This window comes from Zeus faber, assembly GCF_960531495.2.
Source record: "Zeus faber genome assembly, chromosome: 6".
NCBI classification, from domain to species: domain Eukaryota; kingdom Metazoa; phylum Chordata; class Actinopteri; order Zeiformes; family Zeidae; genus Zeus; species Zeus faber.
Window position 1 is genome coordinate 16,549,559 of NC_137201.1, and position 24,375 is coordinate 16,573,933.

At 47.4% G+C, this 24,375-nt stretch overlaps 5 protein-coding genes across 5 annotated transcripts in view; 3 read left to right on the plus strand and 2 right to left on the minus strand.

Annotated features, from left to right (window-relative positions):
• Positions 1–3,726, plus strand: part of unc45a (unc-45 myosin chaperone A) — a 9,709-nt gene extending 5,983 nt beyond the window's left edge. Inside the window, exons 9-19 of the mRNA XM_080002080.1 lie at positions 1–107; positions 206–300; positions 440–581; positions 765–905; positions 1,003–1,130; positions 1,233–1,299; positions 1,397–1,510; positions 1,601–1,716; positions 2,151–2,268; positions 2,373–2,528; positions 3,191–3,726. The exon at positions 1–107 is cut by the window's left edge and continues 194 nt beyond it. Of these exons, the coding sequence (XP_079858206.1) occupies positions 1–107; positions 206–300; positions 440–581; positions 765–905; positions 1,003–1,130; positions 1,233–1,299; positions 1,397–1,510; positions 1,601–1,716; positions 2,151–2,268; positions 2,373–2,528; positions 3,191–3,463 (1,457 nt within the window). The 3' untranslated portion in view covers positions 3,464–3,726. The remainder of the gene's footprint in view (positions 108–205; positions 301–439; positions 582–764; positions 906–1,002; positions 1,131–1,232; positions 1,300–1,396; positions 1,511–1,600; positions 1,717–2,150; positions 2,269–2,372; positions 2,529–3,190) is intronic.
• Positions 3,727–4,811: 1,085 nt separating this feature from the next.
• Positions 4,812–8,446, plus strand: rccd1 (RCC1 domain containing 1). The gene is made up of 7 exons (XM_080002085.1): positions 4,812–4,944; positions 5,421–5,586; positions 6,748–6,869; positions 6,957–7,058; positions 7,169–7,324; positions 7,518–7,547; positions 8,166–8,446. Exons 1-7 carry the CDS (start codon positions 4,914–4,916, stop codon positions 8,330–8,332), a joined length of 774 nt encoding a protein of 257 aa, XP_079858211.1. The 5' UTR covers positions 4,812–4,913; the 3' UTR covers positions 8,333–8,446.
• A 95-nt stretch (positions 8,447–8,541) lies between these two features.
• On the minus strand, positions 8,542–10,902 carry cib1 (calcium and integrin binding 1 (calmyrin)). Its single transcript, XM_080002086.1, has 7 exons — positions 10,711–10,902; positions 10,097–10,131; positions 9,856–9,955; positions 9,597–9,750; positions 8,998–9,116; positions 8,817–8,905; positions 8,542–8,717 (listed from the first exon to the last, which is right to left on the minus strand). Exons 1-7 carry the CDS (start codon positions 10,759–10,761, stop codon positions 8,696–8,698), a joined length of 570 nt encoding a protein of 189 aa, XP_079858212.1. The 5' UTR covers positions 10,762–10,902; the 3' UTR covers positions 8,542–8,695.
• Positions 10,903–12,035: 1,133 nt separating this feature from the next.
• LOC307231392 (titin-like) lies at positions 12,036–20,201 on the minus strand. The gene is made up of 4 exons (XM_080002078.1): positions 20,099–20,201; positions 19,373–19,460; positions 12,635–18,895; positions 12,036–12,453 (listed from the first exon to the last, which is right to left on the minus strand). The coding sequence occupies exons 1-4, from the start codon at positions 20,117–20,119 to the stop codon at positions 12,434–12,436; spliced, it is 6,390 nt and encodes a 2,129-aa protein (XP_079858204.1). The 5' UTR covers positions 20,120–20,201; the 3' UTR covers positions 12,036–12,433.
• Positions 20,202–21,506: 1,305 nt separating this feature from the next.
• On the plus strand, positions 21,507–24,375 carry gdpgp1 (GDP-D-glucose phosphorylase 1). The gene has a single exon (XM_080002084.1). It carries the CDS (start codon positions 21,854–21,856, stop codon positions 22,928–22,930), a length of 1,077 nt encoding a protein of 358 aa, XP_079858210.1. The 5' UTR covers positions 21,507–21,853; the 3' UTR covers positions 22,931–24,375.

The window sequence follows — 24,375 nt, forward strand, 5'->3', positions numbered from 1 at the left end:
CGGGGAAGGCCAAGCGGGCCTCCTTCATCACGGCCAACGGCGTCTCGCTGCTCAAGGACCTGTACAAGAACAGTGAGAACGACAGGATACGCGTGAGGGCGCTCGTGGTGAGTGGGGGAACGAGGGGGGCGAAGATCGCGGCGCCAGGGGCCCACGTGAGAGCTATCGCCGAAGTAAGGTTGCTTTTTGATGGTTGTCGCTTCAGGGTCTGTGTAAGCTGGGATCGGCGGGAGGGACGGATTTCAGTATGAAGCAGTTTGCGGAGGGATCGACTGTGAAACTCGCCAAACAATGCAGGAAGTATGTCAGGTCGATGTTGTGATCGGTTTTATGAGACGATATTAAGAACGCGTGGTTTTGCCAGTGTGGTTGTCGGCCATGCAGATGGTTTTCTTTACAAGCGCAAGTTCCAAATGCCTCATCGGTCTCTATCTATCAGGTGGCTGTGTAACGGCTCCCTCCCCCCGACTTCTCGCCGGTGGTCCGTGGAAGGCCTGGCGTACCTCACCTTCGATGCCGATGTGAAGGAAGACCTGGTGGAAGACAAAAATGCTCTGCAGGCCATGTTCGAGCTGGCCAAGGTAGAGCGATAACCTCCCTCCCTTCATTTATTTTGAAGCCGAATTCATGCCGGAGCGGGGGACAAATCTCGTGCTTTCCCGCCACGGCGCGGATGCGGGAAATGTGTGCTGAGCCGAACGAGGGACGAAAAACGATGTGGATACCTCTTCTTTTCTCCCGTGTTTTCCACGGCGTTGGTGTAGTCCGAGGATAAGACGGTGCTGTTTGCGGTGGGCTCCACGCTGGTGAACTGCACCAACAGCTACGATGTGGAGAAGCCAGACCCTCAGATGGTGGAACTGGCCAAATACGCAAAGCAACACGTCCCCGAGGAACATCCCAAGGTGCCGTAACTTTGCCTTCTCTCAGTAACCAAGTTTCTAACTAAAGTTCCTTTTCGAGATCGGCTGTTTTACTCAGGGGCGTCGTCTCTCATGCTAGGATGCACGGGCGTTCGTGGAGAAGAGGCTGCTGAAGCTGCTGGAGGCCGGCGTGGTGTCGGCGTTGGTGTGTATGGTCAAACAGGAAAGTCCTGCCCTCACGGAGTCTTGCCGGGAGTGTATCTCCAGGTGAGGATCCGTCCGTCCATGACTCTGCGACGTAGCGTCTGCTGTCCAGCGTTTTATTTCAACCTCTCAAATTCATTCATCCATTTAAATTCCAAACTCCAGGGTGTTCTTGGCCTTGGTTGAACGACAGGAAGACAGAGGCGCTGTGGTTGCACAAGGGGGAGGAAAGGTAAAAAAATAAAAATAAAAAATAGCATTTGTCGGCCTTTACATCATCATTTTGGCTTCACACCTGTGTTCCCATTGACCTTGCCCCCCCACCCCAGGCTCTGATCCCACTGGCATCTGACAGCACAGACGCAGGGAAAACCAAAGCAGCCCAAGCTCTTGCCAAAATAACCATCACATCCAATCCGGAGATTGCCTTCCCAGGGGAAAGGGTGAGACTAGACAGAGTAATACCCGCCCCCCCCCTCCCTTAAATCTGCTTACAAAACATTGAAAACCTTCTCTCACTCCTTTGTTTTCAGATGTATGAGGTGGTCCGTCCTCTTGTCAGTCTCCTCAGCCTGGAATGCACCCTGCTGCAGAACTTTGAGGCTCTCATGGCGCTCACCAACCTGGCTGGCATCAGCGAGAAGCTCAGGTCAGCCCCAAGTGGGAGCCGCCCGCCTGGAAAACATTATGTATGGAAGGCGAGATGAGCGAATTGAAATCTTACACAAACTTATATGTGATCTTAATGTAGTATAAAAAAACTCCAGAAAGTATGTCTTAAATGTATTAGGCTATAGTTTGTGGATATTTAATTTTCTTCTCCTTAAATAGAAGTTAACCTAAGAAAACCTTGGCTTTTCTGTTACACATCCATAAATACAATCGTCTTTTATCAACGTCTTACTATCCCATCACATATTCAAAGCATTTAAGAGGCAAGTACAATATTTGTATAACTAATGAAAACCCCAATTGCAAATTGATACATGTCTGAAAAGTGGCCTTGATCAATAATCAATAAGCTTTTTGAACATTTGTGGACTTTATGGAGAATAACCTCCCTTTCCCTCTTCTCCTTCACAGACAGAAGATAATAAAGGAGAAGGCGCTACCGAAAGTGGAAGGCTACATGTTTGAGGAGCACGAGTTGGTCCGCGCAGCTGCCACGGAGTGCATGTGTAACCTGGTTCTGAGTACGGAGGTACGACCTGCGCGGTGTGCCTTTTTGAAATGATTCCACGTTCGACCGTGAAAAAAGGATGCATTTGGATCGTGCCGGGCCTGTATGTGCTCCTCTCAAACCAGGTTCAGAAGCTGTACCTGGCCACGGGCAACGACCGCCTGAAGCTGCTGGTGCTCTACAGCGGAGAGGAGGACGAGCGGCTGAGAAGAGCCGCTGCCGGGACGCTGGCCATGCTGACGGCCGAGCAGCCGGAACTCTGCAGCCGCGTCCCCGGAACGGTAAGAACACGCGGGCACAGGCATAAGACCCAGACGCCCCACTCTCCCTTAAACACCGACGGCACAATTTTCACCAACAGCGTAATGACACGGACAGAACTTTTGACGGCCGTGGATTGGTTGTGGATTCCCTTTTTATACCGTAGGACCCAAGGCGGCTAGAAATCTTCCGTCCAAAGGATTTGCCCGTGAACTTTGTCCAGAATTCTCTTAAAGGGAAACTATTTATTTTTTTATTTACTTATTTACTTATTTATTTACTTATTTATTTTTAAAGGAAAACCCTTTAATGAAAACTTGTTCGGCCACGCCTTTTTAAATCATTGTGAGTCAAGCCGAGTCACTGGCATCAGAATTTTTTTATTTGATCCGGTATTGACAGAAGAGATTCAGTCGACTGTTGCGCAATTGGCCGATCGCAAACCACGTACTTGTGGGTGACGCCATTGCTCCATCTCTAGGGTTGACTACAATGGTTGGGGAGGGAAAGAAAGAAAGAAAAATGACCAGAGTTTTCTTTGCATAAATAGTGCATAAATACCTGTTACCATTTAAATGTCTTTTAATGTCTGTTTGAATTCTACAGCGTTATAAATGAGGTTGGTTGATTATTAATTGACTTTTGAATTGATCATAGATTATTATTTTGCCATTTTTTCCAGACGACCCACTGGCTCGAGATCCTGCAAGCGTTGCTCCTCAGCGAGGTCACGGACCTGCGTCACCGTGGAGTCGTCATAGTCCAGAACCTGATGCAGGCGGATAAAAGTCTGTCTGAGACCCTCATGGACAGCGAGGCCATGGAGATCCTCTCTGTCCTGGCGAAGGGCGGGGGAGCCGCGCCGGACCCGGTCTCCAAGGTCGCCCAGAGCTGCCTGGACAAGGCCATCGAGTACGGCATCATCAAGAGCAGACAGGAAGGGAACACAGGATGAGGAAGGCGCGTTTTGAACAATCTTGAGTGTAAAAAATATATATATTCCATGTAAGTGGTGTCAGTCAAGTCCTTTCATTCCCGTCAACACTATTTTGGTCTGGATCTCAACATGTGATCTGAGCTTTGTGTGAAATGCCGATATTAGCCTCCCATCGCCTGCAATGTGGTCTTTACGCAAAACGAGAAGGGATGGGGGTTATAATAACGAAGAACACTTTTCTATGTTATATTCTGTAATGCACATTTAACCTAAAATCCTGAAGATTAAATATATTTGTGTGGCTAAACATTTTGTGACTGTTTTGTTTGGATGTATGTACTGAGCTGTAATATCGTGACAGCTTTGCCGCTACATTGACAAGGACGTCTTCTTCTTTTTTTTTTTTTTTAGTACAAGCAGAATATACAGTATATCAATTTACGGTATTGGAGAAGGAGAATATCTTTACTGTCAGTGTACAAGTACAACAAATTTGTCCTCTGCATTTGACCCATCCTATACCTAGGGGCAGTGGTATTAAAAATAGATTGTATACATATTATATACATATATATAAATATACAGAATAAAAAAGAACTTAGCAAGTTGGCATCAGTTACAATTTAAAAAAAAAAAGACAAAAAGCAAAAATTTTAATTGTTTTTTTTTAAATAAGCAAAATGATTGAGGACTGTATTACTGTATCTGGAAGAGATGCCATATTTTGGGGATGTTCAATGGAGGGGTTTCTGTAATGAACATGTTTGAACAGTGGGCGGCGATAACGCTCCGTTTCGGCAAACCCATGACGGCAGAAGAAGATTCCCAGTGAGCCCGGCCGCTACCCGTAGCTCCGATGCTGTGGTTTGGCTTTGGGTTTAATGCTTTCGGGCAAATAGTTGCCAACGAGAGAACAACAACAACAACAACAACAACGACGACGACGACAACACGTGAGGACAGTGCGGATGAAACCTGCAAAGTGAGTCTTCCCACGAGCATCAGCCACGTGGCGGCACCCAGGGAGGCGAGGGACCGTCAACACGGCGACGGCGTGACTGATCAGCTGAGCGCCTGCTGGAGTAGGCGGGTGTCGCTGTGTTCCCGCGGTGAGTTTCAAGCGTTCAAGTGGCAAAAACGAACGAAAAACCACCCAATACCGCGCGTCTGTCTGCAAATGTATTTAAATGTGCCACAGCTGAAGATCGTCAACGACCCTCCATTCCCCGCTCCTTGTGTGTCCTTTCCATCTTCCTACCTCGCCTTGTCGTCTTCCGCGCTCCCCCGCCCCCCAGGCGGAGGCTGCGCGCTGCTCTCGGGCTTCGGGGCAAAGCCGGGCGAGGGTTGCGTGAAGGGGAGTCTGGGCTGCAAGGATGCCGCCATCACTGAGCAATACCTGACGCTGGCCTTCGCCGACAAGATCGAGTGCTGGGACCTGGAGCGAGACGAGAGGCGTCTGGCGTGGAGCATGGAGGTGCAAGCCCCCTCGGCGCAGCCAGGTGCGGTGGAGTGTGCGCCCGAAAACGAGGGATGCCCGCGAGGGCTGGGCCACGGCGGCTCCATCACACATCACATTATTGTTAAATTGGCGGATCATCGCTGTCGATAGCTCGGCTGTGTTTGGGGGGGGGACTATTTGTGTTTTCATGACATATTTACACACAAGAAATATCTGAGAAACCGTCACTGGTAAAGTTATATTACATCATGAGGCATGGGTTATTGTAACAGCCAGAACAGCCTGTGAAGTTCAGAAAACTGCATGACTTTACTGTAACGCAGCCTTCAGGACGACACGTCACGATATCACGAGAACCCCAAAATCCCAGATGATGTCTGGTCTCCTATCACAACATCGATGTTATATCAATGATATGATATCACCTAGCCCTTATGCTGTGGGAGTGTTGTTACGTCCTCGCTGAGTTTTGTTTGAATTTAGTTAGTTGTTTTTTTTGTTTTGTTTTCTTTCCAGGAACATCACTAAAGCTTCCATTAGTCCCAGGGGGTTACGTCGCCGCAAAGCCTCCTTTCTACCAATCCTTATCGCCACAGTTGAAAGCTGCAAGTTTGGCACTGGGTATAGAGCATGCCGTCCTCTTGAGTGCGACTGGAACCGTGTACACCTGGGGATTAGGCAGGTAAGATTTAAGTGTTGGACTCTATACCTGAATAGATATCAGGGCTGTCACAAGCGTGACATTTAAGTTGATAATTAATTGTCATATTACATATTTCTAGAACAATTGTCTTTTTTTGTTCATTACATACATCGTGGCTTATAAGCTGTAATAATACACGTCTACCTTAAAGGGTAGATCAATCTCTTGAAATTCAACATTGGAATATAACATCTTGGGCAATTCATCTTCCTCAGCTCAACTCATGGAAATGGATGGAAATCATGACATAAAAGGGATTTATTATTTAGAGATCTGATGTTTAAAAGGCCAAAGTTTACAGTAAGCAGCGGCAGAGTGCAACAGGGCAAACCATGGGGAGGTAAACGGGACAGTCGAATGAGCAGCGGTGATGCCCAGACGGTCCTGGAGTGGGAGGGTGGCAGCTTAAAGACCAGAGCGAAGAGGTCCGAACACGGGGGCACCTAGTAAAACAGTATAACAAATTGTCCTGCCGGATTGCTCCCTTTAAAATGGCAATTCGGTCAGTGACGGACATGATTTGTCCTTCTAGTTCAATGAGCTGGATAATTCTGGCACATGTTGAGCAGGTTAAAGCCCGTTGGGTAAACTCCTCTTCAGATACTACGGCGAACACGTCACTCAGTATCACTCTCTGGACCGGTCGGGGCGTTATTGCGGCGTCATGGCTGGCCAGAGCGGCAGGAGACGCACAGCCGGCTGGGGCGTGACGACGGTGACATCGTCTCACACAGTCAGCGCCCGCTTTCGTTTTAGCCCATCTGAGCTGAGCTGGGCTCCACGCGCCGCTGGCCGGCTGCGGGACTCCCCGCTCTACGGCGCCCCCTGCTTGGTCGTCCTCCGCGGGACAGACCGGGGCTCCGTGCCCTGCCAGCATGCAGCTGGCGCTAAAGACCGCAGGTATTCATTACGGGGGCGCCGTTTTGTTGTCTGCCTGCTCAATGTCAGAACTTGGGTCGGGACTACCATGCGTCACCTTTTAAGATCGATTCTCATTGTGATCATGTGTCACGATCATTTCGGGACGTCAGAAAGTTCAACGTGTTCCGTACAACGCACCGTATGCCAGCTCATGTTTGCAGGCAGATGAGTGCTTCTCGGAGCCAGTAGCCCGTCGTTTAGTGTGACCTTATTTTGCAGCCATGGTGAATTGGGGCACGAGGTCCTCACTCCTGAGAAGGAGCCCAAGGCGGTGGAGGCGCTGTGGGGAGTCCCAATGAGCTCCGTGGCGGCTGGGGGCTGGCACTCTGCCTGCATCAGCGGTGAGATGGTTTAAAGATACAAAGATATTGTAAGAAAACACAAAAGGTAAATTCCTACATATTGCCTCAACTCACTTTTGTGCACAGCCGGGGGTGACCTGTACGTGTGGGGCTGGAATGAGAGCGGGCAGCTCGGACTCCCTTCACAGGCGATGAGAAATAGAGCGAAGCAGGAGGGCCCGGAGAGAGGCGAGTCTGTTTCCATCCCAAAGCGTCAAAGTTCGCTTCTTGGCGGCTGTGCTCGTGGAACTATATTTGACTACGATTTAACTTTTACTGAACGGAATCACTTTGCCCAGATCCAAGTACAGCAGCGTGTGAAGGTGAGAAGGAAGGAGAAAAAGAGAAAGACGTCTTCATATCCATCCAGGCCTTTCCAGCACTGCTGGATGTTACCGAGTCGTGTGAAATCGATAAGGTCGGCTGCGGGTCCCGGCACACCGCTGCACTAACGAGTAAGAAAACTCCCACCCACGTTTTTGGTAAATCTAGAGCCGGCAAACAGAGGTTGAGTTAATGGTCATCCAAGATAGTTAGTATGTGGTTATTCATATTTATAATTTATACCCTACATACCCATAATAATTTATCCTGTGCATAGCATCGCATTATGAATATTCGGATTCTAATCCTTTTTTAACATTTCAGCCACAGGTGATCTCTACACTTGGGGCTGGGGTAAGAGGCACTTTTCTCATGTCCTGTAAGTTTGCCAAATGGACATTGTGGCAGACGAGGGGGCCGTGGTTAAGCCACGTCTGCAAGGGACGGGGGCTGGCTTGGCTCCGTGGCGGCGCAGCTTCACCGGGGCCGCCCAATCGGCCTCTCTCGCGGTGACGGGTCGGACCCGGCTGGGAGAGTCTTCATAATATGTTGTTTTGTCTTTCAGTGGGGAGCTGAAGGCGCATGACGCGGCAACGCCTGCGATCCGGAGCACGACCACGAGAACCAAGCTCTATACATCCCTTTTAGTTTACCTTCCTGGTTTGCCAGCGAGGCTTTGGCCGACTCCCGTCTCCCTCCCTAAACCTGTACCTGTGGGCGCCTCTACCCGCAAGAGGGTCCCCTTTAGGAAGATAACGTAAAAGGGATGAACAGAGTTTGTTGTGGTCCGCGTCCTGCGCCTCAGCTCCCCACTGAGAGACAGAGCAACATCACAGCGCTGAAGAGGCCGATTGGGCGGACCCGGCGAAGCTGCGCCGCCACGGATGCGAGGGACTTACCACGGCCCCCTCGTCTGCCGCGGACATTTTGAAGCCTACTTAGGAGTTGTTGCTACTCTTTCATAACTTTTAGGCGAATATGGACAGCTGGGACACAAGGATCTAATCAGCTCGGATGAACCGAGGCGCGTGGAGTTCTTCAGAGAGCGCGGGCTGCGTGCGGTGGACGTCGCCTGCGGAGCGTGGAACACCTTCGTCGCTGCGCTGGAGGAGGAAGTGTCCCCGCCTCAAAATGTCTGACTATCTAGGTCGATCACGGAGAGCAGACTTTGAACTCAGACATTTGCGTGAGCTGTAAATACCTCGTACCGAACTGTCCTGTGTCTTGGGATAAAAGTGACTTTTGAATTCTGACTCTTGATTTCATTTGTCGGAGCTGATTTAGAAAAGACAACACAATTGTTAAAAGGGCAGGTAAGGATAATGTTTTTTATTTTTCCTCAACTTTTTTGAAAAATATGGGTGTAAGAAAGAGCTCCACAAAGGGTTGAGATAGTAAAAATTCAGAGGGTAATAAATTAGTCAAAAGGTCTAAAATGTAATATAATTAGAGAACGAGGGAGTAAAGCTATAGGGAGTAGATCCGCCGCCGCGTCCGCATCTTCACAGCACAATCTTGAAAGAACTGAGGGAGTAGGGAATTAAAAAGGATGATGCATTATTAATGCAGCACTTAAAGAATGCTGGTGATTATAATGCGCATAATATTTGGAATTATCGTCACCTGACAAAGTCCGGGGATCTGGAGATGACGTGTTGGAATTCGGAGAGGTTCACCGTTCCGTCCTTGTCGATGTCCGACTCTTCGAGAATCTGAAAGTTGTGTCAGAAAGTAAAGAGAGACTCAGCTCGACCGGGAGTGGGACGCCGAGTTTGATCCCCGTCGCGAAACCCGGGGGACTCACGTTGCTAATGAGCTGTCTCATCTCCTCCGGGGTGAGGCGCGTGTCGTCCGTCTCGCCCGTCAAGCAGTGCACCAGCTTCTCCAGGTCTCCAGCATCCAGGGTGCCGTCGTCATCAAAATCTGATTAAAAAAATAACGTTCTAATAAAGGAAGGAATGTCTTACGCCTGTCCGATCTGTGTGTCCTTCAAGTACCTCCACGACCGTTCATGCCATCTACTTCACACTTGGCGGGCGTATTGCTGGGGACCTAAGGACGCGCAGTGTCGAGTTGGGACGCGTGTTGTATCAATAAACAAGCGAGCAGCTCTGTGCAGCGGCAGGGCGGGGGCCTACTCCCGAGAACCGATCTTCAAAAACGAAAATGCAGTATCGATGCGTCCGCTCCCCTGCGATGCAGCTCGTTCCCGAAAGCATGTTTTGAGCGCTCTAGTGCGACCAAAGCGCTCAACGGGCTTGATTTTAAACAAGGCGTAGACGACCACGTCGTTGTCCACATACTTTGCCCGCGTACGAGGGACGACTCCGTATCGGGCCTTAATTGGCGTCGAGGGCGAGCGCCGCGCCAACCCGAGCTGCGACGCGCTCCCAGCATATTTACCAAAAATACGGAAGGCGTAGTGGGACTTGATTTCCAGAGTGGCGGAGTCGCTGAAGGCGCTCAGAAGGTCCAGGAAGTCCTCGAAGGTCAGGCTTCCGTCCTTCATTTCGGAGGTGGAGAATACGTGGCAGATTCTCTTTCTGAAGGGGTTGGACTGGGGAAAAAACAAACACAAGTACAAGGGTCAAAAACACGTGAGTCAGCATTTGGGCGCAGCACAACAATTTTTTTTTTTTTCCACGGACTTCCTATCTCTCACCTTGAGTTCCGGCAGCGTCAGGACGGTCTCCATGGGCGCTCTCGGGTTCGGCAGGGCTTTGTCTTCTTTGGAGAGCAGCTCGGTGAATCTCTTGTGAGCTCTAAACAAAAGCAGACCTTAGATGTTTCCCGTTCGTCGCCGCCATAGTTACCCACGTCCAATCGTCGTGGGAAGCATGGGCTTCCTCGTTGTTTTTGTTTAGCGCGCTTGTTACTCGTTAAAGTAATGGAACGTCACTTACAGGAGAATCTCCTGCTTTGTTAAGAAGGTCAGCTCCTGAAAGTCAAAAGAGGCGTTATTATTACAATATTTCCACCGCAAACTTCCATTTGTTTTTCTTCCGCCGACACAATCTTGCCAAACGTCTAATGGGACCAATTATTATAGTTTTGACCAGGGAGTCGTAACCTTTTTATTCCATGTCAAAGCCCTCAATTTCACACAGATTAGTCCATGGACGCCAACTGATGAGAGTTTGTTTCTTTTATCGTTAGGTATGATTTACTCTAAACTTTACCGTGACCGAGACAACCGTGACATTATAATCAAGAGTCAGTCCTTATTGTACATTCCCTCAGAGTGAAGTTGAACTATTGATCTTTCTTTGCTGGGGCGGGGGGACCAACCTGCAGCCTCTCGAACGGCCCCCGGACCAGACGTCGAGAACCAACGGGTTTGACAAATATTTCCGCATTTATAGCACTGGCAGCCCGCACGGCTCCGCGAAGTTTGCCGTGCCTCACCGCCGGACACCCACCGAACGAAGGCGTCTCGAATTACTCGACCCACTGCGTCCAAACCAGCGGGTTAGCGTAAAAGTTAACGAGCGCCCATTGTTTTGTTGGGGTCACTTACTTGGTATTCCGAGAGCAGATCCTTCCCCAGCTGGCTGGCTGTTGTCCCCATCCTGCCTTTAAAAGTGGAAACGAGCCGTCATATGGCCTTTTCATTAAAAGAATGTTCGGTGTAGTTTGTGTCGTGCGGTCCCCCCCCACCACAGTCCTTCCTTTTCCTGTGCGTGCATTAGCATGTAGGCGCCTCCCCACAAGGAAGGAAGGAGCCGCCGGCGGCAACACGTTGGTGAGCGCTGGTGTCGGGCGTCCGCGACGACGAACGCGATCGTTCCGTCGATAATAACACGTCCCGAGCGTTGATCAGTGCTTCACAACAGGGGGCGGAACAAAACGACAAAACAACAAAAAAACGACAAATAAATACGTCAACAAGTGTTGTGACGGCGGCCGGGGTCGAGCTCCCGCGTCCGTGGAGGAATTTCAGGGGGTCCGCCGAAAAAAACCCAAAAACGGTATTAAACGGGCAACTTCTCTTTAGTTTAAATGTTGTTTTATTTGAGCAAAAAATGTTGTGTTTTCTATTAAATATTTTATTATTGTTATTGTTTATATTGCATTTCTATTACAGTCATTTTTTGTAAACGATTTATTTGTTATTATTTATTTATCACACACGCACGCACGCACGCACACTTTCGTTTACTCAGCTCCACCCACGGTGAGTTTTCTGTTGTCGTATTTTCCGCCCTTTTTGTCGCTTTAAATGAATTGACATCGGCAAAACCTCAGGCTCGTCCTCCCCGGCGTTTGGCGAAGTTCGGCCGCCCCTGTGTTGTGACACTAAATACGCTACAAGATACAGCCACCAAAACATGTGGCTTGGATGAAATGCGGTGGTTTTGCAAAAAGGAAGAAGAACATACGAAATACAACAACCTCTCTTGGCAGAGCATCAGATCGTAGATAGATTTAGATCATCATATTCTCGAGGACCAAGGGGCCTATTGCCCGGACAAAGTTAGGATTATAAAAATAATTAATAATAATATAAATAATATAATTAAGTTCTATAATGATGAAAATGCACCAAAGCAATTGTTATTTGACTGTTTATATATATTTTATGGCATGTAATATAACAAATGCCATCCCCAAACAATTGTTCATTGGGTTTGGACACTTATAGAGACATCGTACAGAAGATGACTCTAAGATAAAACTGTGCTTTTGATACAATTACATGGACAAATTAAAATGTACGTGAACTGAAATATAATATATCATATAAAATATATTATACATGCATAGACATCAAATATCAATTACAAAATAAATCATTTGAATTTTAAATGATGGTTAAATGATGGTCAGTTTGTTAAAAATAAACTGATTTAAACTCGTTTTAATCGGTCTACAAGTATAAGCATACAAACAGTACAAAAGTTACCTAAAAAAAACCTAAGAAAACTAAGTTTATATAACTTTGAATTGGTTTATCATTGGCTACAATCACTTCGGGAGAGACATCAGTAAACACTGGAACGCGTGTGAACGGCCAAACAAAAAAATCTGATATCGGCAATAAATAGGAATTGAGCACTAAGGCCTGCAGTGTGAACATATAGCTGTTTTGCCGGCCATAGGAGTAAGGAACATGATTCCATAATAGGCGGTGCAGATTAATAAAGATGGGAAATCGATCCAGTCTTCGACAGGATGGTGGCAATTAACAGTGTTGGTGGAGACGTGAGTTGTTTTTTTCTAAGGAGACATTTCAACTCCCCTTACAAGTCCCAACTTCTTTCTGAAAAAAAGAAATAAATAAATGGGTTATTTAACATTCAGCCAATGCAGTTATTTGCCCTGGAACTGTTTCAGATCTTGAAAGTATTTTTCTTATTACTGATTACTTATCGTTCACTACTCATCATTCTTTTTATTTGTATCTATTGAGGACTCTTTATCATGCGTTCAATCAGATCTACCTGTCATCTTTGTCCCCTCCTTCGTCTCAGCTGGAAGGCCGACACCGTACTCATTCTCACCAACAACTCTGAAGAAGTAGACTCCCCCTTCCTCCAGGTCAGACACTCTGTACGACAGACGGTGGCAGCTGTCTGTAAGTTTTTTCCATCCCTTTTTGCTGATCTCTCGCATGTCCACGAGGTAGTTCGTGACGGGGGCTCCTCCCTCGTTCTCTGGTGTGTCCCAGGTGACAGTGAGAGACGTCTTGGTCACATCTTTAACTCTGACGCGGGTCGGAGGACCGGGGGAGTCCAAAACCCTGACACTCAGAGTTAGACCAGCAGTTCCAGCAACGTTACGCAGTTTCACTGTATACTTCCCAGAATCATCACGTGTTGCCTGTTCAACTGTGAGGGAGGTGACCGAATTGGTAGTGTTGATGATCCCTCTGATTCTCAAATCCACATTTGCCTTGTCCCACGTCACATCCGGAACTGGTTTGCCGGTGAATGGTACGGTCAGGGTGAAGGAGCCGCCATCTTTAACAATTATGGTCTTCCGCATCTCATTACTAATATTAAACATAGGTTCCTCCTCCCTCTCAATGGTCACCTGAGGATCTGTCTCAGGGCTTGGCTCACTGACACCAACTTTGTTGATGGACCTGACAACAAATACGTACTCCCGCCCTGCTGTGAGGCCAATCGCTGTGAACACTGTGTTATCTGTGTTCAGAACACCAACACTCCAGTCCTCCTCTCCTGTTTTTCTGTATTCGACTCTGTACCCAGTCACAGCTGCTCCGCCATCAAATAATGGCTTGTTCCATGACAGCGTGATGGAGGACTTTGATGATTCGATTACTGTGGGCTTTGCTGGAGGGGATGGTAGAAACTTTGGGTCCTCTGCTAAAGTCAGTGGGCAAGGGATACTCGGGGCACTTAGCCCTGCGGCATTCTCTGCAAAGACGCGGAATTCGTATTCACACCCTCCACGAAGGCTGGAGGCTTTAACTCGAAGATCATACACAGGCTTCTTATTGACCCTTAGCCATCGAAGGCCTTGCTTCTCCCTCTTTTCAATGATGTAACCACTGATGCTGTTGCCGCCATCACTGACAGGCCTCTTCCAGCAGATTGTCATGGCTTCGCTTGCTGCACTTGTGACCTCAACATCTATAGGAGCAGATGGGACAGTGAAGGGATCCGTGGCAATGGTGGGGTCACTCTCTAGGGTCTCACCGTCACCGTATTTGTTGACTGCCCTCACCCTAAATAAGTACTCGTTTCCTTTGAGTAGCTTGGTGATTTTGCACGTTGTTGCCATTATGTCACCGTACACCAAGGTCCATGCTACGCGGCTGGTTTCACACTTTTCAACAATGTAGTGTATTATTTCGGCGCCACCTGTCTCCTGGGGAGGCTCCCAATTCAGGGTGCATTTGTCTGCTGAGAGTCCGGTCACCAACAAGGGTCCAGCAGGTGGGCCGGGCCTGTCCAGTATCTTGCAGCTAATGGTTTTAGATGTTATTCCACCCACGTTTTGTATGGTCAGAGTGTAGTGTCCAGAGTCTTTCCTTATACTCTCTTTGATGAGTAGAGAGGTATGTGTCTTTGTTGAGATTATTTCAAACCGTCCCTTGGTATTAATTAGTCTGTTATTCTTAAACCAGGAGACGATAGGGTGAGGACGGCCGGTGATAGCAGCATCTATTCTCAGGAGTTCTCCCGCTTTGACAACCACTACCTGATTAAATTTGTCTTGCAGAGAAATAACGGGTGGATCTACATTGTGTGTGACTGTGATAGGGCCAGTGCATTCTGAGGGCGTACTGAAGAGTTCAGCTGCATTCTTGGCAATAACGTGGAAATCATACCGTGCACTCTCTGTGAGGCCTGTTACATCGAGGTAGGTCTCCAATAGATTTGTGAAGTTGCACTTAAGCCAACAGCCATCTGGGAGCTCTTTACGCTCAACAATGTATCCAATTATTTTGGCACCACCATCATATTCTGGTTTGTCCCAGGACAGTGAAACAGATGTATTGGTTATGCTGATGACTGTAAGGTTTTTTGGAGGATCACACTGATCCCTTGCAGCTACAGGCTCAGAAGATTTACTGCAGGGCCCAACACCAGCCATATTTTCAGCAGAGACACGGAATTCATATACTAGGCCCTCCTGGACGCTTGTTACCTTTAATTGCTTCTCAGTCACCAGCATTCTATTTAGCTTTATCCAGAGGATACTGCTTTGATCCTTGTATTCAATGTGATAACCACTAATTGGGCTCCCACCGTCACTGTCTGGTTTGCCCCATTCCACCACCATGGCAGACTTTGAAGCATAGGCAACATGGAGGTTTGTTGGTGGACCAGGAGTCTTGAAGGGATATTGGGCAGTCACAGGTTCTGAGTCAACAAAGTGGCTCCTGCCATAGCGATTTTCTGCTGCAACCCGAAATTGATATTCAGTGCCCTGTGCCAGACGTGGAATCTTGATTGATGTTCTGGCAACTGTAGCTGATACAGTTTGCCAGGTTGCTGAAGTGGTGTCTCTCTTCTCAACAACGTAGTTATTGATTTGACATCCACCATTGTAAAATGGAGGCTGCCATGACAGAGACACATAATCAACACTCACTTCGTCCACAGAGATGTCACTTGGTGGTCCGGGTCTATCGAGAATATTCACAACAACATCAGCTGATGTCCTTCCAGCTGGGTTGGTCAGGGTTATCTTATACTGTCCATCATCCACTCTAGATGCCTCTTTGATAGTGAGCTGAGACGATGTCCCAGATGTGAATACAGTTACCCTATTTGTCTCTTTCAGTATGCTGCCATCTTTAACCCAAACCACCTCAGGCAGTGGCATACCTTTAAATGGGACATCTATCTTTAAATCATTTCCGGCTTTCACACTAAATGTGTTGCACGCTAAATGAATGGTGGGCCCAACAGCATTGTCTTTAACAGTAACAGGTGCCAATATTGATTTAGGTTCACTCTTTCCCTTGTCATTGATGGCAGTCACTCTAAACAAATATTCCTTTCCTGTTGTCAGCCCGTTAATCGTTGTCTCTAGCGCTTTATGTTCTGAACATATTGTCCATGTGTCATCTCCTTTAGTCTGCATCTCTACAATATAGCATGTGATTTTGCTTCCTCCATCATGGTCGGGTTTCTCCCATGAGAGTCTCACGCTGTTGCAAGTAACATCATCGAATGCAATTTTACCAGGAGGCAAAGGAGCCTCGGACACCTTAACAGCCTCAGTTGTCTCTGCTGAAAGTCCAATGCCAAACTCATTCACGGCCATCACACGAAAATAGTAAAAGCATCCTTCTTGAAGATTTTCTACTTTGTATGAATTTCTTACACAGTTGCTACAGACGGCATTGAAAGCCATTCTGGCCTCTTCTCTCTTCTCAAGGATGTAGTGTGAGATCTTTCCCCCTCCATCAATGAGAGGCGGCTGCCAGGAGATTAATGCAGAGTCCCTCTTTACATCCTTAACCTCTAGATTGGTCGGTGCACTCGGAGAGTCCAGAACTCTGACACTGATGAATGCTGATTTGGTGCCGCTACAATTCTCAAGCTGTAACACATACTTGCCTGTATCAAGTATGTTGACATTTTCGATCAGTAATGCTGTGTAGGAGCTTGTTACCTCAATTTGAGAACGTTCATTCAGAGGGCCATCTGCCTTTGACCATTTCACCTCCGGGTCTGGTCTTCCTCTGATGTTGACAAACAGACGCAAGGTAGAACAGGCACGGATGTTCACAATCTTTCTAAATTCAGCATCCAACTCAATCTCAGGTGCTTCCACTTTCTCAGCAGCGATCACTGAGCCAGGAAGATCAACGTGCTCTCCAAGTCCGGCAATGTTCATTGCTCGTATGCGGAAATTGTACAGTGCATTCTGCCTCAGTTGCTTGACAGTGTAGTGGATGTCATTCACTCCTGGTGGTGGCGTGCATGTTGTCCACTCATCCTCTGCTGCTTCTTTCATCTCGACTACAAATCCAGTAATGGTCGCTCCACCATCATAGATTGGCTTTGACCAGGTCAGAGACACAGTAGTACTGGAGTGATCAGTCACTTTCGGGTTGGTTGGAGGTCCAGGTGGGTAAGTGGCTTCGCAGACCTTAATGTACTCACTCAGGGCACTGGGTGCACCCACACCAGCAGCGTTCTCTGCAGATACTCTAAACTCATAATAGTGTCCCTCAGTGAGCCCTGTGCACCGGAGACGTAAGTCATTTAGTCTTCTCTTGTTGCATTTAGTCCACCTGACGCCATCTTTGTCTCGCTTCTCAAGGATGTACCCATCAATCTCTGCACCTCCATCACTCTCAGGCCTTTCCCATGTCAACACTATAGAGTCTCCGGTAACTGCACTGGCTTGAGGGGTAGAGGGCGCGCTTGGCACTGTAAAAGGATTTTGTGCAATGAACGGATCTGACTCCAGAGATTCACCCACGCCAAATTTATTTACAGCAGTGATTCTAAATATATATTCTTTGCCAGGCACTAGTTTTGTTACTTTGTAGGTCAAAGCTTCAATTACGGGCTCAACTACTGTCCATGAGACACGGCTAGTCTCCCTTTTCTCAATAATATAGTGGGTAACACTGGCACCTCCGTCATTAATGGGGTGGTTCCAGTAAAGGGAGCACTTCTCTGCACTGACAACTTTAACTTTCAAAGGTCCATCTGGAGGACCAGGTCTGTCCAGGACCTTCACATTTACTGGAATAGTTGTCGTTCCACCAATGTTACTTAGGCTTAACACAAAATGTCCACCCTCTGCTCGTGCACTGTCCCGGACAGTCAAAATTGTATGGGTGAGGTTGGTTTTAACTTCCATTTTGGGTGTACCTTTTTGAATTTCCTTTCCATCCTTCAACCACCTCACTTCAGGGAGTGGTTTCCCCAAGTAATTAGCCTCAATAGAAAAGGTCTCACCAGCCTGAATAATGTAAACGCTATTGAATTTAGGATCTATGGATGCTGTTGGTGCTTCAATAACATCCTGAGCAATAACAGCTGTGCACTTAGATGGTTTACTCCAAACACCAGCACCATTTCTGGCAGTCACTCTGAACTCATAACTTTGCCCACCTGTCAAGTCGGTGACTGTGAACTGAGTTTCAATAATATTGACAAAGTTAGCTTTCATCCACCTGCCATCTGGTAGCTCCTTCTTTTCAACAACATACCCTCTAATAGTGCTTCCTCCATCAAACAGGGGTTTTGTCCACTGTAGTGTAACATGAGCTTTAGTGAGGACAATAGCTTCGGGTGCGCCAGGAGGGTCACATGGGTCTCTAGCCACATAGCATTCAGATATCTCACTTGATGGGCTGAGTCCAGCAATGTTCTCAGCAAGGACTCTGAATTCATATTCAATGCCTTCTTCCAGCCCAGTCGTTTTGAAGCGACAGTCTGGAATAACAAGCTTGCTCAGCTTGGTCCACAAAATGCTGTTCTTCTCTTTTCTTTCAAGGTAGTAGCCAATGATGGGGCTGCCCCCATCTTTGGTAGGAGGTTTCCATTCAACAACCATGTTGTGCTTTGTCGCTGTGGACACATACGGGGTGCCGGGGGCAGCGGGTTTACGAAAAGGATACTGTGCAACAACAGTGGGAGAGCTAATTGAGGTACTTTTTCCGTACCTATTTTCTGCAAACACTCTGAACTGGTATTCACTTCCTGTCTTCAGTTTGGTGATTTTGATTGTGGTTCTTACTGTAGTTGCTGAAACAGTATGCCAATCTGTAGTGGAACTGTCACGTTTTTCCACTATGTAGTTGTCCAGCTGGCAGCCCCCTGTGTATTCTGGGGGCTCCCAGGAGATAACAGCAAAGTCAGAACTGACTTCATCAATACTCACAGGCCCTTTGGGGGGGTCAGGTCTTTCAAGAATAACAACAGTTATTTCTCCAGTTACTGCTCCTGCACTGTTGCTTGCTATAATAGTGTATTGGCCAGAATGATCCCTTTTGGTGTCTTTGATACGGAGGACTGTTGATGATGCAGTATTTGAAACAACAAGTCTCGATGTCTCTTTAATTGCCTGGCCATCTTTTTTCCATTCAATCTTTGGTGGAGGGTATCCAGTCATTGGGATCTCTACTTTCAGATCATCACCACGTTTGACAGTGAATGTGGTGAAAACTATCTGGAGATCTGGTATATTAGCCTTTTCCGTGCCAGGTTTGGCCAGGTTCTTGCTTTTGTGCGCCCCATTCTGAACAGAGTTGGCAAGGTGACCTAATTAACAAACAAAATATCATATCGGTTTAACAGCACATAGCAAACAAATTATTACATTACGAGTTGTACAACAACGCCATATGTGATAATTTATGTTATTTTATAATTGGTGAGGTGGTTTGACTAGATACACTAGTAATATTTTATAAAAATGTGTACATTCAATTCAGTTTGCTTAATTTGTTAACTGCTTCCTACAAATGTTGTGTGTTTGTAACATTTTGGATCTCCATATAAAAATCATGCATGCAACAACATTTTTCTGGTGTCTAAACTGGTCTTTTTTATTTTAATTGTAGAATAAGTTATTAGGCAGGCTTATTATGAGTACATTATACATACATACATTATTGAGTATCATTTTTATTCCCACTCACATTATTCTACAAACGAAATAAACAGTATTTAAAATGACTTACTTTGAGTGACAAACATCATCTCACTCTCACAATCTATAGAAAACAAGTAACATACCATGGACAATGGGCTTGCAGGGTGTCTCACTCTCTTGCGTCATGTTTATATTTAGTTTTTGATCCGTACCTTCAGCACTGGTTTGCATCTATTTGGGAAAGTATGAGAAATTTCAATCAGGGTGACAGTATACAGTAACAGCCATTGACCAGTAACTTTGTAGTTGTATAGTACGCCTACATACTGTATATACACACATACAAACATACATACATAGAAACATAAATACATACAGTGCATACCTTACATACATACATACATATATACAGACATACATACCTTACATACATACATACATACATAAATACATACATACATACATACATACATACATACATACAGATACATACATACATACATACATACATCATTTTTATACCTGTATGAGCTGAAAAATATATTTTAAAATATATTTTGAAGAAGTTTTCATGTTTTTGGATCTAAGTCATTCTCAACGTGGGGTTAGTGATAGCATGGACTGTTCACTGTGTTAAAAATAACTTTAGAACAGCTCGGCTGACTTGACTGCCAACTGTTGATTTAACACACGACAGCCCAGTTGTACTGTCCTTAACTTTCTCTTAAACTACTTGATTAATGAAAGTATAATATATAAATTATGTACAATATATGATGAAAAATGATTATAATAATTATGTTTCTTTTCTGTTGGTTAACTTGTTTTTTGTGTGGAAAAGGTGTGTAGTTAAATATATGCCAACTTACTTTATTGTCATTCGCTTCCATTATTTCACCTATTAGGCCTCTTCAAATGACTCGTGTTTGTCCAGATGCAGGTCCTGCGTTGAACAACTCTGTATCTCTGTCCACCGCGGCTTGCTTTATCTCTTTAAAGGTAGTGACCACTAAAATAAAACATGACGCCTGATTGGCCAGTTGGTCAGCCAAAATTAGCCTGGCATAGTTCAACTTGGAGGAAGTCCTCAACAATGATGTTATATTTCACAATTAGGAGCTCAGCCGGTGTTTTGTTTTGGATGAAGTAGTTATTATTTATAAGTAGTGAAGTAGTTATATTTAGAGTTTAGTTGCTAAAACGTCACATAATATTGAAATATATTGCGCCAATATTTGAATGTTTTCTGTAATATTAGTTTCTTTGTAAACTCCCATTTTGCAAGTGCAAAGTGGAAGGGTAATGAAGCCTATTCGTTTAAAGTCCCTGTAAAGTGAATTCAGTCCATTTCTAAGCACATTTAAATGTTATAAAGTAAATGCTGGAATCACTGAGGACAATGTCGTACTGAATTGTGGAGTTAGACCGTTAAACTGTTTCTCACCATTTTGGGGTCCCCGGATCTTTCTTGGGCGGACCTAAATCATGCGCACGCAGCGGCATTGGACGCAGAGCACAATACAGACTGGTCGGAGAGCTGGTCCTGAGTCCAAACGGTCGTTAATGTGAGGAGTACCTGTAATGACGACAACAGAAGGTCTACCAAGGTCTACTTCCTGAAGCTTTAATCTTGAATGCAGGTATACTGCGTTTCACACACACCGGAAATGTATCTATACCCCCCTTTCCCATTACCTTTTCTAAATTGAGAACACGCAAATAAACACAACCGTACCACCCCCGTTTGCCCTGTTGAGACAAGCACATTCCCCAGACCTCCCTGTGATGTATTTGTCTCGCCTCGAAATTCCCCCCGACGATCGATTAAATGTTTGATCACAATCCCCACCGGGATGACATACTTTTCACACGAACGTTAACAGTGAAGGGCATGTGCGAAAGCCCAGAGCGTCTTCAGGCCCTGTACTATAAGTAGTCGTTATATCCTCCAGACCACCACCGGGTGTCGCTGCGTTCGCCCGGAGCTCCGGTTCGTCCCCCCCCCCCGCCGCCGCCGCCGCCGCCGCCGCCGCCGCCGCCGCCGCCGCCGCCGCCGCCACAACGACTTCGCCCATTCCGCTGGTGCGCGTTTAATCCGAGAGAGGCGCTGCGACGTCGTCACAGCTTCCATTCCCGGCGTCCAGGGAGGAGGCGCCTCAGCCGGACGACGAGCTGGCGCAGGCTGGAGGCGCCGCCGACGCCGACGCGCGCTCTCCTGTGCGCGGTGCGGCGCGTCACCCACACGTAGCGGAGCAGACTTCCGGCGGCGCCCCCGACGCGCCCGGTTGGAACCGGCGGTTGAAAAGGTTCGGCTCTTTTTTTTTTGTTTTTCTCTCTCTCTCTCTCCTCGATTCGGTTTTTTGCCGAGTGATGCAAGATTTCTTCCATTTTCGCATCACATTTTATTCTGATACCATCCGAGGGCGTCACGCTTTCCCCCCCGGGCTTAGAACTTGGTCCCCTGTTGTTATTTACAGTCTGCGCGTCGAACAGTCGCTATTTCGCCGCAGTTATCGCCGACTCCCGAGTCGCCGCAAGGATTCATTCGCCGCGGACGGGTCGTTCGCGAGGCTCGCGTCACTAGCTCCGTCTCGCCGTTGACCAGCCACACGTGGGGTCGAGCGATGGAGCCCAGCTTCGCGTACAGCGAGCGCGATTTCGTCACCGATGTGTGGCGGACCAAAGAGGGCGACGCTCCAGCGCCGTCGTCCAGATTTGACTCGGCCCTGACCGGCGGCTGGACGGACAGGCTGCACCGGGGCTTGCTCCGCTACCACCTGGGGGACCTGCGGACGCGGGTCCTGCCCGGCCCGCCCCGCTACGTGGCCCAGCTCAACACCCAGCGCGGGCTGGAGAGGAGGAAGCCCCAGGCGATCGTCAGTGTCAACCAGCCCTTCAGCGCCAGGCAGTTCAACTTCAACAAAATCAACCCGGAGGAAGTCCTGTTTGAGATGACCAGCTGGGGCGCAAGTGAGCCGCCCGACCCCCGCGGGGAGAAGGAGAAGATGGTGGTGGTGGTCAATGTCAGTCCGCTGGAGTTTGGACACTGTCTCCTGGTGCCGGACCCCTCGCGTTGCCTTCCACAGGTTCTGACGCGGTTTGCCGTCCAGGCCGGGATCGAATCCGTGCTCCTGAGCTCTGACCCCGCCTTCCGGGTCGGGTTCAACAGTCTGGGGGGCTTTGCATCGGTCAACCACCTCCACCTCCACGGCTACTACCTGAACCACGAGCTGGCCATAGAGTCCATGGCCGCCAAGCCACTGGCGCCTGAAAGGGGCTTTTATCGGTTGTCCGGCTTCCCCACGGGTTTCCTTTTTTACACAGAAGCAGGGTGTCTAGCCAAAGTTGCCGGCGCCGTTTTTCAAGTGACAGACTTCCTTGTGAATGGGAATTATGCCCACAACCTGTTCCTGACCAGGGGGTGTCCACCCTGTGAGGTACTGGGTAAAGAGGAAGACACTCTGAGGAGAGGCGTACGCATTGCTGTGTGGCCTAGGATCTCCTGCTTTGGAGCTAAAGAGGAGTCTGCTTTTAATGTGGCTCTCTGCGAGCTGGCTGGACACTTGCCATTCAAAAGGAAAGAAGACTTTGATCACATGACTGACAAGGAGATAGAGGACACAATTCAAAGATATCTGCTGCCTGAGGAAGAGTTTCTCAGGCTGGAAACACAGCTCACCGCCAAGTTAATGGAGCTGTAGACTCTTTGACAAGGAATATATACACACAGACAAACACACACACACACACACACACACACAGACAGACAGACAGACAGACAGACAGACACACACACATGCCACAACTTTAAAACCACTGACAGTTATAGTGAATCACATTGATCATCTCGTTCCCAGGGCACCTGTCAAGGGGTGGGATCTATGAGGCAGCAAGTGAACAGTCAGTTCTTGAAGTTGATGTGTTGGAAGCAGGTTAAATGGTCAAGCGTAAGGATCTGAGAGACTTTGACGAGGACCACATTGTGATGGATGGACGACTGGGCCAGAGCATCTGCAAAACAGCAGGTCTTGTGGGGTGTTCCCAGCATGCAGTGGTTAGTACCGACCAAAAGTGGCCCAAGGAAGTACCACTGGTGAACCAGCGACATGGTAATGGGCGCCCAAGGCTCATTGATGCACATGGGGAGTGAAGTCAAGCCCGTCTGGTCCGATCCCACAGAAGAGCTACTGGAGCACAAATTGCTGAAAAAGTTAATGCTGCTATGATAGAAAGGTGTCACAACACACAGTGTATCACAGCTTGCTGCGTAGCCACAGACACACACACACACAGCGATCAGAGTGCCCATGCTGACCCCTGTCCACCACCTAAGGCGCCTACAATGAGCATCAGGACTTGACCATGGAGCAGTGGAAGGTGGCCTGGTCTGATGAATCACGTTTTCTTCGGTTTTGGGTCCGATCCGATCCAGCGTCTGTTGGATGTGCTGGAACAACAAGCCCGATTCACGGAGACCCCACCCCACAACCTATAGGACTTAAAGGATCTGCTGCTAACGTCGGTGCAGATACCACAGGACACCTTCAGAGGTCTTGTGGAGTCCATGCCTCCACGGGTCAGAGCTGTTTTGGCAGCACAAGGGGTAGCTGCACAATATTAGTGTGTGGGTGTGTGTGCGTGCATGCGTGTATTATTACAATATTCTGTATGGTCCAACATTTCTTGACAGGGTTACACCTCAATACCACAACAAATCTCAAGGCCAGCGGCGCCACAAGAAACTGCAAGCTAAATGTTATTTAAATGGATCTGTGGTATAGTACAAAAAAGCCACACAGAATATGAAACTTGAATATGAAAGAGACGGTACCGTTGTTTAGCACATGTTGATATTTTGAGTTAAACCCACTCTTACACAAATGCCACTATTTATTTATATGTTGGAGAAGTGGTGCCTGACTGCCCACTATATAATCAGTGCTATAAAACAATGTATAAAACAATACTATTTACACAACCAATAAATCCTTTTGAGGGACTTTTACCATTGTTATTGATTACCAATACTAATGTTTTTTCCGTGCATGTTTTTCAATTCACTGTCATGTCTCGAAAAGTAGGCAGCATTATACTGCGTGTGCCATAATGTCTTAATTTAAATTGAGACATTGATGATGATGGTGGA